Source organism: Salmo trutta, chromosome 10 (genome assembly GCF_901001165.1).
Source record: "Salmo trutta chromosome 10, fSalTru1.1, whole genome shotgun sequence".
Classification (NCBI taxonomy): Eukaryota; Metazoa; Chordata; class Actinopteri; order Salmoniformes; family Salmonidae; genus Salmo; species Salmo trutta.
Window position 1 is genome coordinate 35,343,308 of NC_042966.1, and position 18,527 is coordinate 35,361,834.

At 43.9% G+C, this 18,527-nt stretch overlaps 2 protein-coding genes across 2 annotated transcripts in view; one reads left to right on the top strand and one right to left on the bottom strand.

Moving 5' to 3' along the window:
* Positions 1–662: 662 nt before the first annotated feature.
* LOC115201638 (neuromedin-K receptor-like) lies at positions 663–10,748 on the bottom strand. The gene is made up of 5 exons (XM_029765435.1): positions 10,216–10,748; positions 7,551–7,745; positions 6,785–6,935; positions 2,161–2,357; positions 663–1,702 (listed from the first exon to the last, which is right to left on the bottom strand). Exons 1-5 carry the CDS (start codon positions 10,614–10,616, stop codon positions 1,543–1,545), a joined length of 1,104 nt encoding a protein of 367 aa, XP_029621295.1. The 5' UTR covers positions 10,617–10,748; the 3' UTR covers positions 663–1,542.
* A 3,565-nt stretch (positions 10,749–14,313) lies between these two features.
* Positions 14,314–18,527, top strand: part of LOC115201639 (tetraspanin-15) — a 34,010-nt gene continuing 29,796 nt past the window's right edge. Inside the window, exon 1 of the mRNA XM_029765436.1 lies at positions 14,314–14,478. Coding sequence (XP_029621296.1) covers positions 14,395–14,478 — 84 coding nt within the window. The 5' untranslated portion in view covers positions 14,314–14,394. The remainder of the gene's footprint in view (positions 14,479–18,527) is intronic.

Sequence of the window (18,527 nt, forward strand, 5' to 3'; positions counted from 1 at the left end):
TAAATTCACAGGCTTTGTGATTGGCTGTTTTCATGTTGTACACAATTATTGATGTTTTTTCTCTGATTTCATTGCGCCATTGAGTACTCCCCAAGACTATTTCAATTGTACTACCTTGCACTGACAAACATTTGTTGAAAAGCTTATTTCAACATTTTACACCATAGCTGCAAACATGGGCTCTATGGGACACTACATCTGTCCCTTAGAAGTCTTTCAATCTGCTTGCCACAAAATCTGTCCAACAGTTTCCAATTCGAGTTATCTAAAAACTACTTAAAAGTTGTCGAAACAAGTCAAGTTCTGTGCTATATTGATTTTGGTGACAGTTATATTGCTGTAGAAGAGCTTGCAGACATGGCTAAAGGACAATCCGAGTTGTGAACATAATCCCTAGCTGTGTATTGCCGCTTTTCATATCTGTTGTCTGTAGCTTTCCATGATATCTGTTGTCTGTAGCTTGTGAGGTGTGGAAACACTTTGTTGCTTTTATTACATTTGTTTTGTTTCTTTTTGGGCTGTTGCTCTGTCTCTGTCTGTCTGTCTGTCTGTCTGTCTGTCTGTCTGTCTGTCTGTCTGTCTGTCTGTCTGTCTGTCTGTCTGTCTGTCTGTCTGTCTGTCTGTCTGCTACATGTTGCTTGTCCTATGTTGCTCTGTCTGTCTGCTATGTGTTGCTTGTCCTATGTTGCTCTGCAAGTGCTCACTGCTCATTGTCTGCCTGTACTGTTATTGGAATAATAACCTGCCCAGGGACTGCGGTTGACAATGAGCCGGCACTTTTACTAAAACGTTTATTAATGTGCACTGTCCCTGTAAAAATAAACTCAAACCCAGTATATTCTAGTGGAGAACTTTTATTTCCCCAAGAACAGTCACAGGAGATAGTGGTTTCATAGTTCAGAAGTCAGTTGTGGATATTCTGTGTAGTTGTAAAAAATATCACAGTCCTCAAATCATATTGCGGCAGATGTTACCCCATCATTCATTTCTGTACTATTAACAAAGTACGATGTGTGTTCATTTATCTGTCTCTTTCATCAGTTACTTGATATTTCAGTGAATGTTTACAACTGGGTTCACTTGCACATTTCACAATATGGTCTACAAAGTCAGGTGACACATAACATAAACCAATATTACGCTAAAACAACACAAATAATAACACTACCTTAATACTGCAACAGATAAGGCTTGGTGCTTATACCACGGAAGTTCTCTTTGCTATTCTTCCTTCCCATTGGGGCAGCAGGTAGCCTAGTGGTTAGTGTTGGGCCAGTAAACGAAACCTGCCCTTGAGCAAGGCACTTATCCCCAATTTGCTCCAGGGGGGCCGTACTTATATGTCTGACCCTGTAAAATAACACATTTCACAGCACCTATCTGGTGTGTGTGACGATAAAGGTGTTTGGTGCGACTGACTGACGGACTGTACACAATAATAACATGATTTGTTTCACTTCTCCTAGCAGCTGAGCTCATGAGCTTTAGCATGTCCTCATGTCCTCAGCTTTTCAGGAGCTTGACTGGGGTGTGGTCATCCTGTTAGGTGGAGTTGCGGCGGACCACAGTGCTGTTGGTGTTGTCAGTGCGACAGCTACGGGTCATCCTGAAGGTCCGTGTGTACTGCAGCTCCATCTTGTCCTCGTCCGACACCTTGATGAAAGGGACCCAGCTGAAAGCATGACGGAACCCCGAGCGAAACCTAGAAAAGAGAGATGCCAATGGGAATATAACAAAGCAAGATCAGCAAGTTAGCCAGCTAACTTTGATAAACATTCAGAATGAACTCTTGCATTTCTGCTTCAATAAAAAAGGTTCAATTTGAATGTGGGTTTTAGGTTGTTGAATCTATGATATGGTACCATACCACTGCCACAAGATGAGTGTAGTGATGTAGTCTAGCTGTACCTTTGGTTGTGATGTGGTCTAGCTGTACCTTTGGTTGTGATGTGGTCTAGCTGTACCTTTAGTTGTGATGTGGTCTAGCTGTACCTTTGGTTGTGATGTGGTCTAGCTGTACCTTTAGTTGTGATGTGGTCTCGCTGTACCTTTGGATGTGATGTGGTCTAGCTGTACCTTTGGTTGTGATGTGGTCTAGCTGTACCTTTGGTTGTGATGTGGTCTAGCTGTACCTTTAGTTGTGATGTGGTCTCGCTGTACCTTTGGTTGAGGCAGCAGTAGATGATGGGGTTGTACATGGTGGAGCTCATGGCCAGCCAGAAGATGGCCAGGTAGATCTGCTGGATGTACGTCTGCTTGTAGATCTCAATGCTGACGCTGCCCAGGATGAAGTAGATGTGGTAGGGCAGCCAGCACAGGGCGAAGGTCGTCACCACCACTATCATCATCTTCACCACCTACAGGGAGCACAACACAACACACAGACAGCACAGCACACTGAGACAACACAACACCCTGAAACAGCCCAACACACTGACAGCACAGCACACTGAGACAACACAACACCCTGAAACAGCCCAACACACTGACAGCACAGCACACTGAGACAACACAACACCCTGAAACAGCCCAACACACTGACAGCACAGCACACTAAGACAACACAACACCCTGAAACAGCCCAACACACTGACAGCCAAGCACACTGAGACAGCCAACACACTGAGACAGCCCAACACACTGAGACAGCCCAACACACTGAGACAACACAACACCCTGAAACAGCCCAACACACTGACAGCCGAACACACTGAGACAGCCCAACACACTGAGACAGCCCAGAACACTGAGACAGCCCAGAACACTGAGACAGCCCAGAACACTGAGACAGCCCAACACACTGAGACAGCCCAACACACTGAGACAGCCCAACACACTGAGACAGCCCAGAACACTGAGACAGCCCAACACACTGAGACAACACAACACACTGAGACAGCCCAACACACTGAGACAGCCAACACACTGAGACAGCCCAACACACTGAGACAGCCCAGAACACTGAGACAACACACTGAGAGAGCCCAACACACTGAGACAGCCCAGCACATTGAGACAGCCCAGCACATTGAGACAGCCCAACACACTGAAACAGCCCAACACACTGAGACAACACAACACACTGAGACAGCCCAACACACTGAGACAGCCAACACACTGAGACAGCCCAACACACTGAGACAGCCCAGAACACTGAGACAACACACTGAGAGAGCCCAACACACTGAGACAGCCAACACACTGAGACAGCCCAGCACATTGAGACAGCCCAACACACTGAGACAGCCCAACACACTGAGACAGCCAACACACTGAGACAGCCCAACACACTGAGACAGCCCAACACACTGAGACAGCCCAACACACTGAGACAGCCCAACACACTGAGACAGCCCAGAACACTGAGACAGCCCAACACACTGAGACAGCCCAACACACTGAGACAGCCCAGAACACAGAGACAGCCCAGAACACACAGAGACAGCCCAGCACACTGAGACAGCCCAGAACACTGAGACAGCCCAGAACACTGAGACAGCCCAACACACTGAGACAGCACAGAACACTGAGACAGCCCAGCACACTGAGACAGCCCAGCACACTGAGACAGCCCAGCACACTGAGACAGCACAGAACACTGAGACAGCCCAGCACACTGAGACAGCCCAGCACACTGAGACAGCCCAGCACACTGAGACAGCCCAACACACTGAGACAGCACAGAACACTGAGACAGCCCAACACACTGAGACAGCCCAACACACAGAGACAACACAACACACTGAGACAGCCCAGCACACTGAGACAGCCCAACACACTGAGACAGCCCAACACACTGACAGCCCAACACACTGAGACAGCCCAACACACAGAGACAGCCCAACACACTGAGACAGCCCAACACACTGAGACAGCCCAGAACACTGAGACAGCCCAGCACACTGAGACAGCCCAGCACACTGAGACAGCCCAGCACACTGAGACAGCCCAACACACTGAGACAGCCCAACACACTGAGACAGCCCAGCACATTGAGACAGCCCAACACACTGAGACAGCCCAGCACACTGACACAACACACTGAGACAGCCCAACACACAGATACAGCCCAGCACACAGAGACAGCCCAGCACACAGCGACAGCCCAGCACACTGAGACAGCCCAGCACACTGAGACAGCCCAACACACTGAGACAGCCCAACACACTGAGACAGCACAACACACTGAGACAACACACTGAGACAGCCCAGCACACTGAGACAGCCCAAAACACAGAGACAGCCCAGCACACAGAGACAGCCCAGCACACTGAGACAGCCCAGCACACAGAGACAGCCCAGCACACTGAGACAGCCCAGCACACTGAGACAGCCCATCACACTGAGACAGCCCAACACACTAAGACAGCCCAACACACTGAGACAGCCAACACACTGAGACAGCCCAGCACACTGAGACAGCCCAACACAATGACAGCCCAGCACACTGAGACAGCCCAGCACACAGAGACAGCCCAACACACTGAGACAGCCCAACACACTGAGACAACACACTGAGACAACACACTGAGACAACACAACACACTGAGACAGCCCAGCACACAGAGACAGCACAGAACACTGAGACAACACACTGAGACAACACACTGAGACAGCCCAACACACAGAGACAGCACAGCACACAGAGACAGCACAGAACACTGAGACAACACACTGAGACAGCACAACACACTGAGACAGCACAACACACTGAGACAGCACAACACACTGAGACAATACAACACACTGAGACAGCACAACACACTGAGACAATACAACACACTGAGACAGCACAGAACACTGAGACAACACACTGAGACAACACAACACACTGAGACAACACACTGAGACCACACAACACACTGAGACAACACACTGAGAGAACACACTGAGACAACACACTGAGACAACAAAACACACTGAGACAACACACTGAGACAGCAGAGCATCTCTGATACCATGGCATATACAGTGAGGGAAAAAATGATTTGATCCCCTGCTGATTTTGTACGTTTGCCCACTGACAAAGAAATGATCAGTTGGTAATTTTAATGGTAGGTTTATTTGAACAGTGAGAGACAGAATAACAACAACAAAATCCAGAAAAACGCATGACAAAAATGTTATAAATTGATTTGCATTTTAATGAGGGAAATAAGTATTTGACCCCCTCTCAATCAGAAAGATTTCTGGCTCGCAGGTGTCTTTTATACAGGTACGAGCTGAGATTAGGAGCACACTCTTAAAGGGAGTGCTCCTAATCTCATCTTGTTACCTGTATAAAAGACACCTGTCCACAGAAGCACTCAATCAATCAGATTCCAAACTCTCCACCATGGCCAAGACCAAAGAGCTCTCCAAGGATGTCAGGGACAAGATTGTAGACCTACACAAGGCTGGAATGGGCTACAAGACCATCGCCAAGCAGCTTGGTGAGAAGGTGACAACAGTTTGTGCGATTATTCGCAAATGGAAGAAACACAAAATAACTGTCAATCTCCCTCGGCCTGGGGCTCCATGCAAGATCTCACCTCGTGGAGTTGCAATGATCATGAGAACGGTGAGGAATCAGCCCAAAACTACACGGGAGGATCTTGTCAATGATCTCAAGGCAGCTGGGACCACAGTCACCAAGAAAACAATTGGTAACACACTACGCCGTGAAGGACTGAAATCCTGCAGCGCCCGCAGGATTTCATATGTGCTCAAGAAAGCACATATACGTGCCCATCTGAAGTTTGCCAATGAACATCTGAATTATTCAGAGGACAACTGGTGAAAGTGTTGTGGTCAGATGAGACCAAAATGGAGCTCTTTGGCATCAACTCAACTCGCCGTGTTTGGAGGAGGAGGAATGCTGCCTATGACCCCAAGACAACCATCCCCACCGTCAAACATGGAGGTGGAAACATTATGCTTTGGGGGTGTTTTTCTGCTAAGGGGACAGGACAACTTCACCGCATCAAAGGGACGATGGACGGGGCCATGTACCGTTAAATCTTGGGTGAGAACCTCCTTCCCTCAGCCAGGGCATTGAAAATGGGTCACGGATGGGTATTACAGCATGACAATGACCCAAAACACATGGCCAAGGCAACAAAGGAGTGGCTCAAGAAGAAGCACATTAAGGTCCTGGAGTGGCCTAGCCAGTCTCCAGACCTTAATCCCATAGAAAATCTGTGGGGGAGCTGAAGGTTCGAGTTGCCAAACGTCAGCCTCGAAACCTTAATGACTTGGAGAAGATCTGCAAAGAGGAGTGGGACAAAATCCCTCCTGAGATGTGTGCAAACCTGGTGGCCAACTACAAGAAACCTCTGACCTCTGTGATTGCCAACAAGGGTTTTGCCACCAAGTACTAAGTCATGTTTTGCAGAAGGGCAAATACTTATTTCCCTCATTAAAATGCAAATCAAGTTATAACATTTCTGACATAGGTTTTTCTGGATTTTTTGTTGTTGTTATTTTGTCTCTCACTGTTCAAATAAACCTACCATTAAAATTATAGACTTATCATTTCGTTGTCAGTGGGCAAACGTACAAAATCAGCAGGGGATCAAATACTTTTTTCCCTCACTATACATGCACAAGACATGGGTTTAAGCGCTTGATTTAGTGCAGCTCAAGTATTTGAAGTGTTTGTCTTTGTTTGGTATGCATATGCAATGACCATACTGGTAGAATACTGGACGCAGTGCTTCCAGTAAATAGAGAGATACACTTTTAAAAAACACAGGTTCTTATAAACTATTCAGTCACGGCTTTGCATCAATATGACATAGCTGACCTTGCGTTTGGCCTGGATCTGGTTCTGGTAGTGGTCTGAGGCCTCCCCCGGTATCTCACTGCCCCACAGTGTCTGGCCAATAAGGCTGTAGGTCACCAACATCACCAGCAGGGGGAGCAGGTAGATCAGTATGATCAAAGCTATCTGGTATCTGTGAGACAGATGTTGAAGGTCAAGTATTACAGACACAAATATGTGATAACGTGGGCTTGGGCTTGAAACATCCCTTTCTAATAGAGACTTTGAAGTATTGAACATAAAAAAAATGAAGCATGTATTTCTAACCATGAAAAAAAGACAAAGAAAGGTGCTATCTAGAACCAAACAGGGTTATTTGGCTGTCCCCATAGGAGAACACTTCGAAGAACCCATTTTGGTTCCAGGCAGAACCCTTTTGGGTTTCATATAGAACCCTTTCCACATAAGGTTCTAATCTACATGGACCTAAAAAAGAGTACCACCTGGCACCAAAAAGAACCCTTTTGGAACCCTTTTTTCTAAGAGTGTACATTCAGACCAGAGATGGGCAACACCAGTCCTTGGGGTCCGGAGTGGTGTCACGCTTTCCCCCCATCCCTAGCAAACACAGCTGATTAAACTAATTACATTCTAAACTCAAGGTCATGATTAGTTGATTATTGGAGTCTGCTGTGTTTGCTGGGGCTTGGGCAAAAGTGTGACACCAATTAAGCCCCCCGAGGACTGGAGTTGCCCATCCCTGATCTAGACAGACACATTGCTGAGAACGGTACTGTGGGTGTCTCACGTGAGATGGTGTTTTCCACCATAGTCATCAGGCCAGTTGACGAAACAGATAGTCCGTGGTGGATAGTACTCGGTGACAGAGTAGTAACACTGGGGGAATGCCAGGGAGAATGCCACCGCCCAGATGAGACCAATCACAATCTTGGTAGACGTGGAGGATAGCCTTAGTTTCAAAGGGTAGATTATGGCCAAGTATCTGTGGAAGAGAACCAAGCAAAGGTCAGGTACAGTCAGAGACCTATAACACTGCATGTCATTGGCTGCTTAGACCGCTGAAGACTGAAATGTTCTGAAAACCCTGGTGACTCACTCATCAGAATCTCACTGTCATGATGAATGAATGGGAGGGTCCTCATTCTGTAATAAACTCAGCAAAAAAAAGAAACGTCCTCTCACTGTCAACTGCGTTGATTTTCAGCAACTTAACATGTGTAAATATTTGTATGAACATAAGATTCAACAACTGAGACATAAACTGAACAGGTTCCACAGACATGTGACTAACATAAATAGAATAATGTGTCCCTGAACAAAGGTAATCAAAATCAAAAGTAACAGTCAGTATCTGGTGTGGCCACCATCTGCATTAAGTACTGCAGTGCATCTCCTCCTCATGGACTGCACCAGATTTGCTGTGAGATGTTACCCCACTCTTCCACCAAGGCACCTGCATGTTCCCGGACATTTCTGGGGGGGTATGGCCCTAGCCCTCACCCTCTGACCCAACAGGTCCCAGACGTGCTCAATGGGATTGAGATCCGGGCTCTTCGCTGGCCATGGCAGAACACTGACATTACTGTCTTGCAGGAAATCATGCACAGAACGAGCAGTATGGCTGGTGGCATTGTCATGCTGGAGGGTCATGTCAGGATGAGCCTGCAGGAAGGGTACCACATGAGGAAGGAGGATGTCTTCCCTGTAACACACAGCGTTGAGATTGCCTGCAATGACAACAAGCTCAGTCAGATGATGCTGTAACACACCGCCCCAGACCATGACGGACCCTCCACCTCCAAATCGATCCCGCTCCAGAGTACAGGCCTCGGTGTCAAGCTCATTCCTTCGACGATAAACGCGAATCCGACCATCACCCCTGGTGAGACAAAACCACGACTCGTCAGTGAAGAGCACTTTTGTCAGTCCTGTCTGGTCCAGCGACGGTGGGTTTGTGCCCATAGGCGACGTTGTTGCCGGTGATGTCTGGTGAGGACCTGCCTTACAACAGGCCTACAAGCCCTCAGTCCAGTCTCTCTCAGCCTATTGCGGCCAGTCTGAGCACTGATGGAGGGATTGTGCGTTCTTGGTGTAACTCGGGCAGTTGTTGTTGCCATCCTGTACCTGTCCCGCAGGTGTGATGTTCGGATGTACCGATCCTCTGCAGGTGTTGTTACACGTGGTCTGCCACTGCGAGGACGATCAGCTATCCGTCCTGTCTCCCTGTAGCGCTGTCTTAGGCGTCTCACAGTACGGACATTGCAATTTATTGCCCTGTCAATTTATTGCCCATCTGCATGCCTCCTTGCAGCATGCCTAAGGCACATTCACACAGATGAGCAGGGACCCTGGGTATCTTTCTTTTGATGTTTTTCAGAGTCAGTAGATAGGCCTCTAGTGTCCTAAGTTTTCATAACTGTGACCTTAATTGCCCACTGTCTTTAAGCTGTTAGTGTCTTAATGACCGTTCCACAGGTGCATGTTTATTAATTGTTTATGGTTCATTGAACAAGCATGGGAAACAGTGTTTAAACCCTTTACAATGAAGATCTGTGAAGTTATTTGGATTTTTACGAATTATCTTTGAAAGACCAGGGTCCTGAAAAAGGGACATTACTTTTTTTGATGAGTTTATATGACATGACATAGCTTCTGTTCATGAGAGCTTTGAAAACAGCAATGTCTACAATACAACCTAGTTTGAACTCATTAACATATTTATAATTGAATACAAAAAGGATGTGGTGCTGATTTCAGGGTGATGTTGCAACCAGAATTAACCGGCTGTCAACGAAATATCTGATTGAGTGTCATTAATATCGTGAAAACACACACACACACACACAGAGAGAGAGAGAGAGTGGGAGACAAACAGAGAGAGAGAATTTAAGCCAATGTATAACACGAAAGTTAAACAGTATAGATCCATAGTTATATGCAGAATAATATACGAATTGTCCCGATATCAACAGAATAGGTGTATTTAGGTAGGCTAGTGCGCTCTTTTATGCGCGCACAGACATGCACTGTGGTGAACACACAAGACGATAAAACCCGGTGAAGCGATAAATTGAATATTTAGAAAAAATCTCGTGTTGTTAAGCAAATTAAAACAATATCAGAATTATAATGTATTGCACTCTTATCATCTCTGCTCAGTACGCTATATTGGAAAAAATATTCATATAAATCAGAAATATAATTAAAAAATCAGCATGTGATGATTATTGTCCACTTCAATGACAAGTAGCTTCATTTGGCATGTATCTGAGTGATACAGACATTGTTGATAAGATTGATTATATGTCTTCTTAGGAACGTGCGTAATTTGAAGACATTCACCATGGTTTGAGTGGAAATTGCAATTTTTGATTTCCCTTGACAATTATGTAGTCTCTACCGACTAGAGCAGTCTGTTTCACGTAATAGCAAGGCTCGTTGTATGTTCTTACCGGTCAACCGCAATAACTGCCATAGAATAAATGCTTGAGCACATCGCTGTGATGGGATAGAAGTTCTGAAACCTACAGTATCCCAACCCGAAGTACCAGTCGTTGTGTGTAGCATATACAAAATTGAAGACTGTGTTGAAAGTAGCCATTGACAAGTCCGAGAATGCAAGATTTACTATAAAATAGTTAGTCACTGTCCTCATTCTTTTGTGAGCCAAAATTATCCAAATTACAGTGACATTTCCTGTGACGGACACAATCACTATCAGTGAATAAGCAATTGCCCACAACGCCACTTGCCAATCCGGTTGTTCAAAACGATTGTTTGTCGTCTTGTTTCCATAACCCTGAAAATATATGGTTGTTGAGAGGTTGACCGGTTCCGACGTCGTTGTATCCATCTCTATATCACACTAGACAAAATCCCTTTAGCGTTTTGGGCAATGAATGATTAATTCCGATGTCTGCTTCTTGAACAAAAATCACAATTTCAAAACCATTCAGGTGTTGTGAAGTCCAAGGACCCTCTCCGGTTCTCCTGCTATTTCTGAAATGCGCTTCATGGCCACAGAACTTTGTCAGTCTTGCCAGTGGTGCGTGCGTAAAGCTGAGCTGCCAGCGGTGATTGGAGAGCTAGCGGTTTGGTATGTGCGCACGAGCCTACAATGTTATCAACGTGTAGGGTTTGACGTGTCATTATAATACAACAGCTGTGATAGCACAGATGCACACTTTCAACAATAGCGTCTGATTTTAGAAGTGCTGTCAATAACATATAGCCTACAAATATAGCCTCACACAAAAGAGGTCCAGGAACATGCAGAACACAATGAAGCAAAACAGGCACACAGATAGGAGTGGCATTAGTCTGCAATGGGCTCTTTCAGCCAAATGGCTCCATTCATTCTAAGTGATAGGGGTGAAGAGATTTAACCCCAATGACACCATGTGGCCAAATATCCTCAAACCCATGGGTTAATATTGCACTATTGATGCCATGTAGTCTGACATTTGGCCATTTCTTCAGGTATCAACTTATCCATTGCAAATGGGTTAAAGCCATTAGTGATTTATTGCATTAGTGTAGCATAGCATTAGAATATTTTGGGTTAGCCCTCAATTTGGTAGTTTTATTCCTTTATGAGATTTGATTAACATAATGGAATTAATTCTGGAGGTAGCCACAGAGCAGACCGGGGTCATCATGCATGTAGTAACATAACTGTCTGTCTATCTATAGTATTTCATATTGATTGATATTAGATTATACACGTCTGGGGATTAGTGCTATGTCCGGGTTGTTTTCAAAAGCCAAACATGATATCTGAATGCAGAGGAGGCTACAGAGTCCAACTACTCCCCAATGCCTCAGGCTCAACATACCAGATAAGTGCCATTCTATTTCAAGTAGCTTGCCAGAACTGAAACATCTCATAAAATCAATACAGTATGTGGCTAGAAAAGGTTTAATGATAGTGTCTTTCAACTCACTGTCTAAAATCAACAATATTGAAACCACTGTCTAGGTACCATCCAAGTATCATCCATACATGAGACAAACACCAGCAAGCCAAAATGAATCAAAATAGATCTGTGATGAATCCTCCCATCCAGGCAAAACAGAAGGATAGAATTGTTGACATGGTCTAGTGGTTCAGCAGACTTCTTTCAGAATACATGGGTTAAAATAGATCAGAATTCCTTAGATATTGTTCAGCCACGTTGTGAAATTCCCAATTTTCTCTGAAAAGTAACTCTGCTGATATGGTATTGAAAAATGGGCAAGACCTTTCTGCATGAAGTTCAAGTTTTGGTTTGTCTAAATTCATAATAGTATCTAATTTTGCCACATTTGACAGTAGGCCTACCATATCACATTTGACAGTAGGCCTACCATATCACATTTGACAGTAGGCCTACCCTATCACATTTGCATTTGACAGTACCTTATAGACCAGGCATAGGCAACTTTGATTGGGATGGGGGCCACAAATAATTCTGAACTCATCATAATGTGCCGCATTTGAGCTGCCAGCTGCTTCACAGCAAATTCTTTGCAATTCCACACATTTTGCCATAGGGTGGAGAGAAATGTTTGCAGTTTTTAATATGATATCTGAGTGAGACTGACTAACAAAATCAATGGGGACCCCCAGGCGGTAATTAGATTATGATCACTACAAGGAAATTGATCCGAGGGCCTTCAAAAGGGATGCCCGCGAGGCCCCCAGATGCCCATCCCCGCTATATACAGGTTGGTTGTTTAGCAACAAACACCGAGACGTGCACAAATATGGGGCAAAACAGATGTGGTTGGCTTAGATGGTTGACAACATGTAAACTATATTTAGTCTCCAATGTTTATTGAAAACATAAACACATTTGCACATTGAGCACTTGTTGTCTTGCAAATATATCGTTACAGTTGGTTATCTAGCTAGCAATTTTTTTCCATATTAGTATTGACATGAAATCTGTCAAAACACCCAAAAAAAAGACATGGTATCAAGAACAAGATGAAACTAGCTGAAATGAGCTACTTACAATTCCCCACATGGCAGTTTCTTGTCATTGTTGGTAGCTATCTAGCCATCCAGAATCACAACTCACGGACTTCTGCCCAATTGAAGCGTGTGCATCGTTTTCATGACATTGTCCGCTTTCCCATCTATAGACAATTATACAAATAACCACATATAAAAATGTAAACACAACATGTAAAGTGTTGGTCCCATGTTTCATGAGCTGAAATAAGAGCCCAGAAATGTTCGATACGCACAAAAAGCTTATTTCTCTCAAATTCTGTGCTGTCTGCAGGAATGTCCACCAGAGCTGTTTCCTGAAAATGTAATGTTCATTTCTCTACCATAAGCCACCTCCAATGTTGTTTTAGAGAATTTGGCAGTACGTTCAACCGGCCTCACTACCGCAGACCACGTGTAACCACACCAGCCCCGAATCTCCCCATCCAGTTTCTTCACCTGTGGGATCGTCTGAGACCAGCCACCCGGACAACTGATGAAACTGTGGGTTTGCACAACTGAAGAATTTCTGTACAAACTGTCAGAAACTGTCCCAGGGAAGCTCATCTGCGTGCTCGTCGTCCTCACCAGGGTCTTAACCTGACTGCTGTTCGGCGTTGTAGCCGACTTTAGTGGGAAAATGCTTATCTTCGATGGCCTGTACCGGACAGATGGCGTTGTGTGGGCGAGCGGTTTGTTGATGTCAACATTGTCAACAGAGTGCCCCATGGTGGCGGTGGGGTTATGGTATGGGGTTAAGGTATGGGCAGGCATAAGCTACGGACAATGAACACAATTGCATTTTATCGATGGCAATTTGAATGCACAGAGATACCGTAACCAGATCCTGAGGCCCATTGTTGTGCCATTCATCCACCACCATCACCTCATGTTTCAGCATGATAATTTTGCAAGGATCTGTATACAATTCCTGGAAGCTGAAAATGTCCCAGGTCTTCAATGGTCTGCATACTTACTATAAATGTCACCTATTGAGCACGTTTGGGATGCTCTGGATCGACGTGTATGACAGCGTGTCCCAGTTCCCGCCAATATTCAACAACTTTGCACAGCCGTTGAAGAGGAGTAGGACAACATTCCCCAAGCCACAATCAACAGCCTGATCAACTCTATTCGATGGAGATGTGTTGTGCAGCATGAGGCAAATGGTGGTCACACCAGATACTGACTGAATTTCTGATCCACACCCCTACCTTCTATTAAAGGTATTTGTGACCAAAAGATGCTTATCTGTATTCCCAGTCATGTGAAATCTATAGATAAGCCTAATTCATTCATTTCAGATGACTGATTTCCTTATATGAACTATAACTCAGGGGAAGCAACAATAATATTGGTATAGGCCTATATTAAAACCAGGTGTTATATACAATGTAGCCTACATCCATATAAAAAAATACTAAAAGGTTCATTACGAGTAAATATGTTTGGTCTGTAATGTCAGAAACATTAGGCTACTAAAACAGAAGCCACAGTGGCAGAAGTGCTCCATTCATTCCTTGCAGTGTCCTAATTGGGGCGTCTGTCTATCAGTCAAAACATATTTACTGCTGGCAGGTGGTGCTTTAACAGAGTTCCAGGTGTGTGGGACGAGAAACAGGAAGTTCATTTTTCGGAATCGAAAGAGGGATCAAACATGTCCAATGATGTCAGATATTGTGAGAAGTTCTCCTACGTCTTCCTAAAGTTCGCCCTCATTGTGTATTCCACTATCTTCTGGGTGAGTAGTCTATGCTTAATATCCCCTGTGTCGCCAAATACAGGCAGACTCTATGCAAATAACAGAGGGCGTATAAACGGACTCGCGCATTCCGGAAAAAAAACATGAATATTCGCCCTTGCTGGTGTTTGTGAAACACAAAATATTGTCCAATAGCCTATTAGGATTGTTAATAACTTAAAAGTTAGTTTGGATCGACAGGTGTCCGATATTGTAGTCTACACACGGTTCATTTTGGGGCTGGTGGTTTGATGGGTATCTGAACGTCGTATCGTAACAACACACTCTGGAAGTGACATTTCGCACACTGGCTACTGTTTCCATGATACACACGATTCATTTGAAGGAATATCACAGGTTTTGCTACCTACTACCGTGTTACCATAACAAAAACAAGTAGGCCTATAGATGGTCTCATGGAATGTCATATTTTCTAGAGCATTTGCTATTTGTCAATACACCAAATACTATTTGCTGAAAACAAATGCTATGGGTATTAATTTTCTACATTGTTTGTTTTTGCTGGTGCCTCACTCCTGAGTCTAATGGAATGCACATTTTACAGTGTGTGCCTTCGAAGGGCATGTGACCGACTGTATACGTGCTAATAAATGCCATGTCATGTTTGGATAAATAGAGTATTATGCATGAGAAGAGTTAGTGCATAGGATATCTTTATAGTCCACCCTATTTTATCTGTCAGTAGAATGAGATCTACAATGGCTTGTGAATAAATTGTTAGTGCACAAAGTGCATTATGCCCCCTATACTCTCAGAAGGTTGCCATTTTTTAAAATTCGTTAAACAAGCAATACATGTCTTTCATGGTTATTTTCTTCAACAGTTCAATGGAACCAATGTTTTGTGATCTTGATGGATGATCTGAATCCAAATTTACTTGGAAAAGATGTATTGGTGATCCTTAAATTGATGCTTTGCATAGAGAGTAACGAAATAATCATTGCTCAGGGGTTTTCAGTTATTCAAATAGACTGTACAGGGTGAAACAGTCCATGTTTCACCCTGTAAAGTCCATCTTTGGTTTCAATTAAGCAAATACAGTTGAAGTTGGAAGTTTACATACACCTTAGCCAAGTACATTTAAACTCAGTTTTTCACAATTCCTGACATTTAATCCTAGTAAAAATTCCCTGTTTTAGGTCAGTTAGGATCACCACTTTATTTTAAGAATGTGAAATGTCAGAATAATAGTAGAGAATGATTTTATTTAATATTTTATTTCTTTCATCACATTCCCAGTGGGTCAGAAGTTTACATACACTCAATTAGTATTTGGTAGCATTGCCTTTAAATTGTTTAACTTGGGTCAAACGTTTCAGGTAGCCTTCCATAAGCTTCCCACAATAAGTTGGGTGAATTTTGTCCCATTCCTCCTGACAGAGCTGGTGTAACGGAGTCAGGTTTGTAGGTCTCCTTATTCGCACATGCCGTTTTCAGTTCTGTCCACTAATTTTCCAAAGGATTGAGGTCAGGGCTTTGTGATGGCCACTCCAATACCTTGACTTTGCTGTCCTTAAGCCATTTTGCCACAACTTTAGAAGTATGCTTGGGGTCATTGTCCATTTGGAAGACCAATTTGCGACCAAGCTTTAACTTCCTGACTGATGTCTTGAGATGTTGCTTCAATATATCCACATAACTTTCCCTCATGATACCATCTATTTTGTGAAGTGCACCAGTCCATCCTGCAGCAAATCATCCCCACAACATGATGCTGCCACCCCTGTGCTTCACAGTTGGGATGTTGTTCTTCAGCTTGCAAGCCTCCCCCTTTTTCCTCCAAATGTAACGATGGTCATTATGGCCAAACAGTTCTTATTTTTGTTTCATCAGACCAGAGGACATTGCTCCAAAAAGTATGATCTTTGTCCCCATGTGCAGTTGCAAACTGTAGTCTGGCTTTTTTATGGCGGTTTTGGAGCAGTGGCTTCTTCCTTGCTGAGTGGCCTTTCAGGTTATGTTGATTTAGGACTGGTTTTACTGTGGATATAGATACTTTTGTACCTGTTTCCTCCAGCATCTTCACAGGGTCCTTTGCTGTTGTTCTGGGATTGATTTGCACTTTTTGCACCAAAATACGTTCATCTCTAGGAGACAGAACGCGTCTTCTTCCTGAGTGGTATGACGGCTACATGGTCCCATGGTGTTTATATTTGCGTACTGTTGTTTGTACAGATGAATGTGGTACCTTCAGGCTTTTGGAAATTGCTCCCAAGGATGAACCAGACTTGTGGAGGTCTACAACTTGTTTTCTGAGGTCTTGACTGATTTCTTTTGATTTTCCCATGATGTCAAGCAAAGAGGCACTGAGTTTGAAGGTAGGCATTGAAATACATCCACAGATACACCTCCAATTGACTCAAATCATGTCAATTAGCCTATCAGAAGCTTCTAAAGCCATGACACAATTTTCTGGAATTTTCCATGCTGTTTAAAGGCACAGTCAAATAAGTGTATGTAAACTTCTGACCCACTGGAATTGTGATACAGTGAATTTTAGGTGAAATAATCTGTCTGTAAACAATTGTTGTAAAAATGACTTGTGTCATGTACAAAGTAGATGTCCTAACCGACTTGTCAAAACTATAGTTAACAAGAAATTTGTGGAGTGGTTGAAAAACAAGTTTTAATGACTCCAACCTAAGTGTATGTAAACTTCCCACTTCAACTGTAGATTTGAGCCTGAACAGACCAAGGTTTCTACATTGTTAAGGTTAACAATATTTCTACACAGTATTTTGTTGATAATGGCTGTGTGGGCCACTACTGGGCATAATGGATTCAAATGTGGGCATCTTTAGTGCTGTCTCTACCACACATTCGCTCTCTCACAGACACACACATACACATATCTATATAAATATATATTTTATTTATTTACTATTGGCTCTGAACAACCTGCCAAGTCTGGCAACATAACACATTTTAAAAGTTAAAGTTGGAAATATCTTTTGATTTATTGTACACACAGTTATATGTTGAACAAACTAACAGAGTTATTCAACGAAGGCACTGCATTCAGTGACGAATTCACCCATTGTTGTGATTTTGAGTGTTTGGAAAATTAACAGGAAATCCTGCAGGTCATCTATCAGGAATCCGGCATGAAAGGCCTATTGTCCAATAATTATTTATAATTTCATGTTTCGTATTGTGGGCTTGTTAATGCCACAAATGGTATTTTGATTGGCCTCGCTGCTCCTTGACGGCAGAGCCATCAGAGAGCAGGCATACACATGTTATGAGCCTTCAACAGGAGGCTGCTGAGGAGAGTACGGCTCATAATAATGTCCGGAACGACATAGCATCAAATATATGGCAACCAGGTGTTTGATATATTCGATACCATTCCACTGACTCCGCTCCAGCCTTTACCACGAGCCCGTCCTCCCCAATGAAGGTGCCACCAACCTCCTGTGAACATAAACAAACAAAAGGCTGCATGGACCTCCCACATTATTTTCTCACCAATCTGTTGGATTTCTCCTCGCAGGCATTTCTGTCAGGGTGTTCCAGTCCGTTGACTCTATGGCAATAGGTATACTCACAAGGCTTCAGTGTGTGCATGGATAGTGGTAGTTCTGCTGATGTCCATTTTTTTATAGAAACATGCTTTATTAGTTTTATTTGTATTATTTTCGCTCGCTGTTGATGCAGTTACTGAGTACTTTGCCATAGAGAAGAGTGGTGAAGTAGAGAGTCAGACCACAAAATCATGCTGATGAATGTGTACCCCTGGAGGGTTGTTAAGAATCCAGCGTGCCATGCCAGCTGCCGTGCCAGCGTGCCATGCGTGCCGTGCGTGCCGACGTGCCGTGCCGACGTGCCGTGCCAGCCCCTCTTAATACCGGAGAGGTATTGGATTATGGATTTGTCAGTATTGTTTTAAACAACAGTGTGTGTATTTGCTCAACAACTAGATATGGATATTAATCTTATTTTACAGTACTTGACCTGGGGAAAAATCTAGTATTTGCAGCAAAACGTATTATTCTACGACCCAGATATCAAAGAAGAGAAGCTAAATG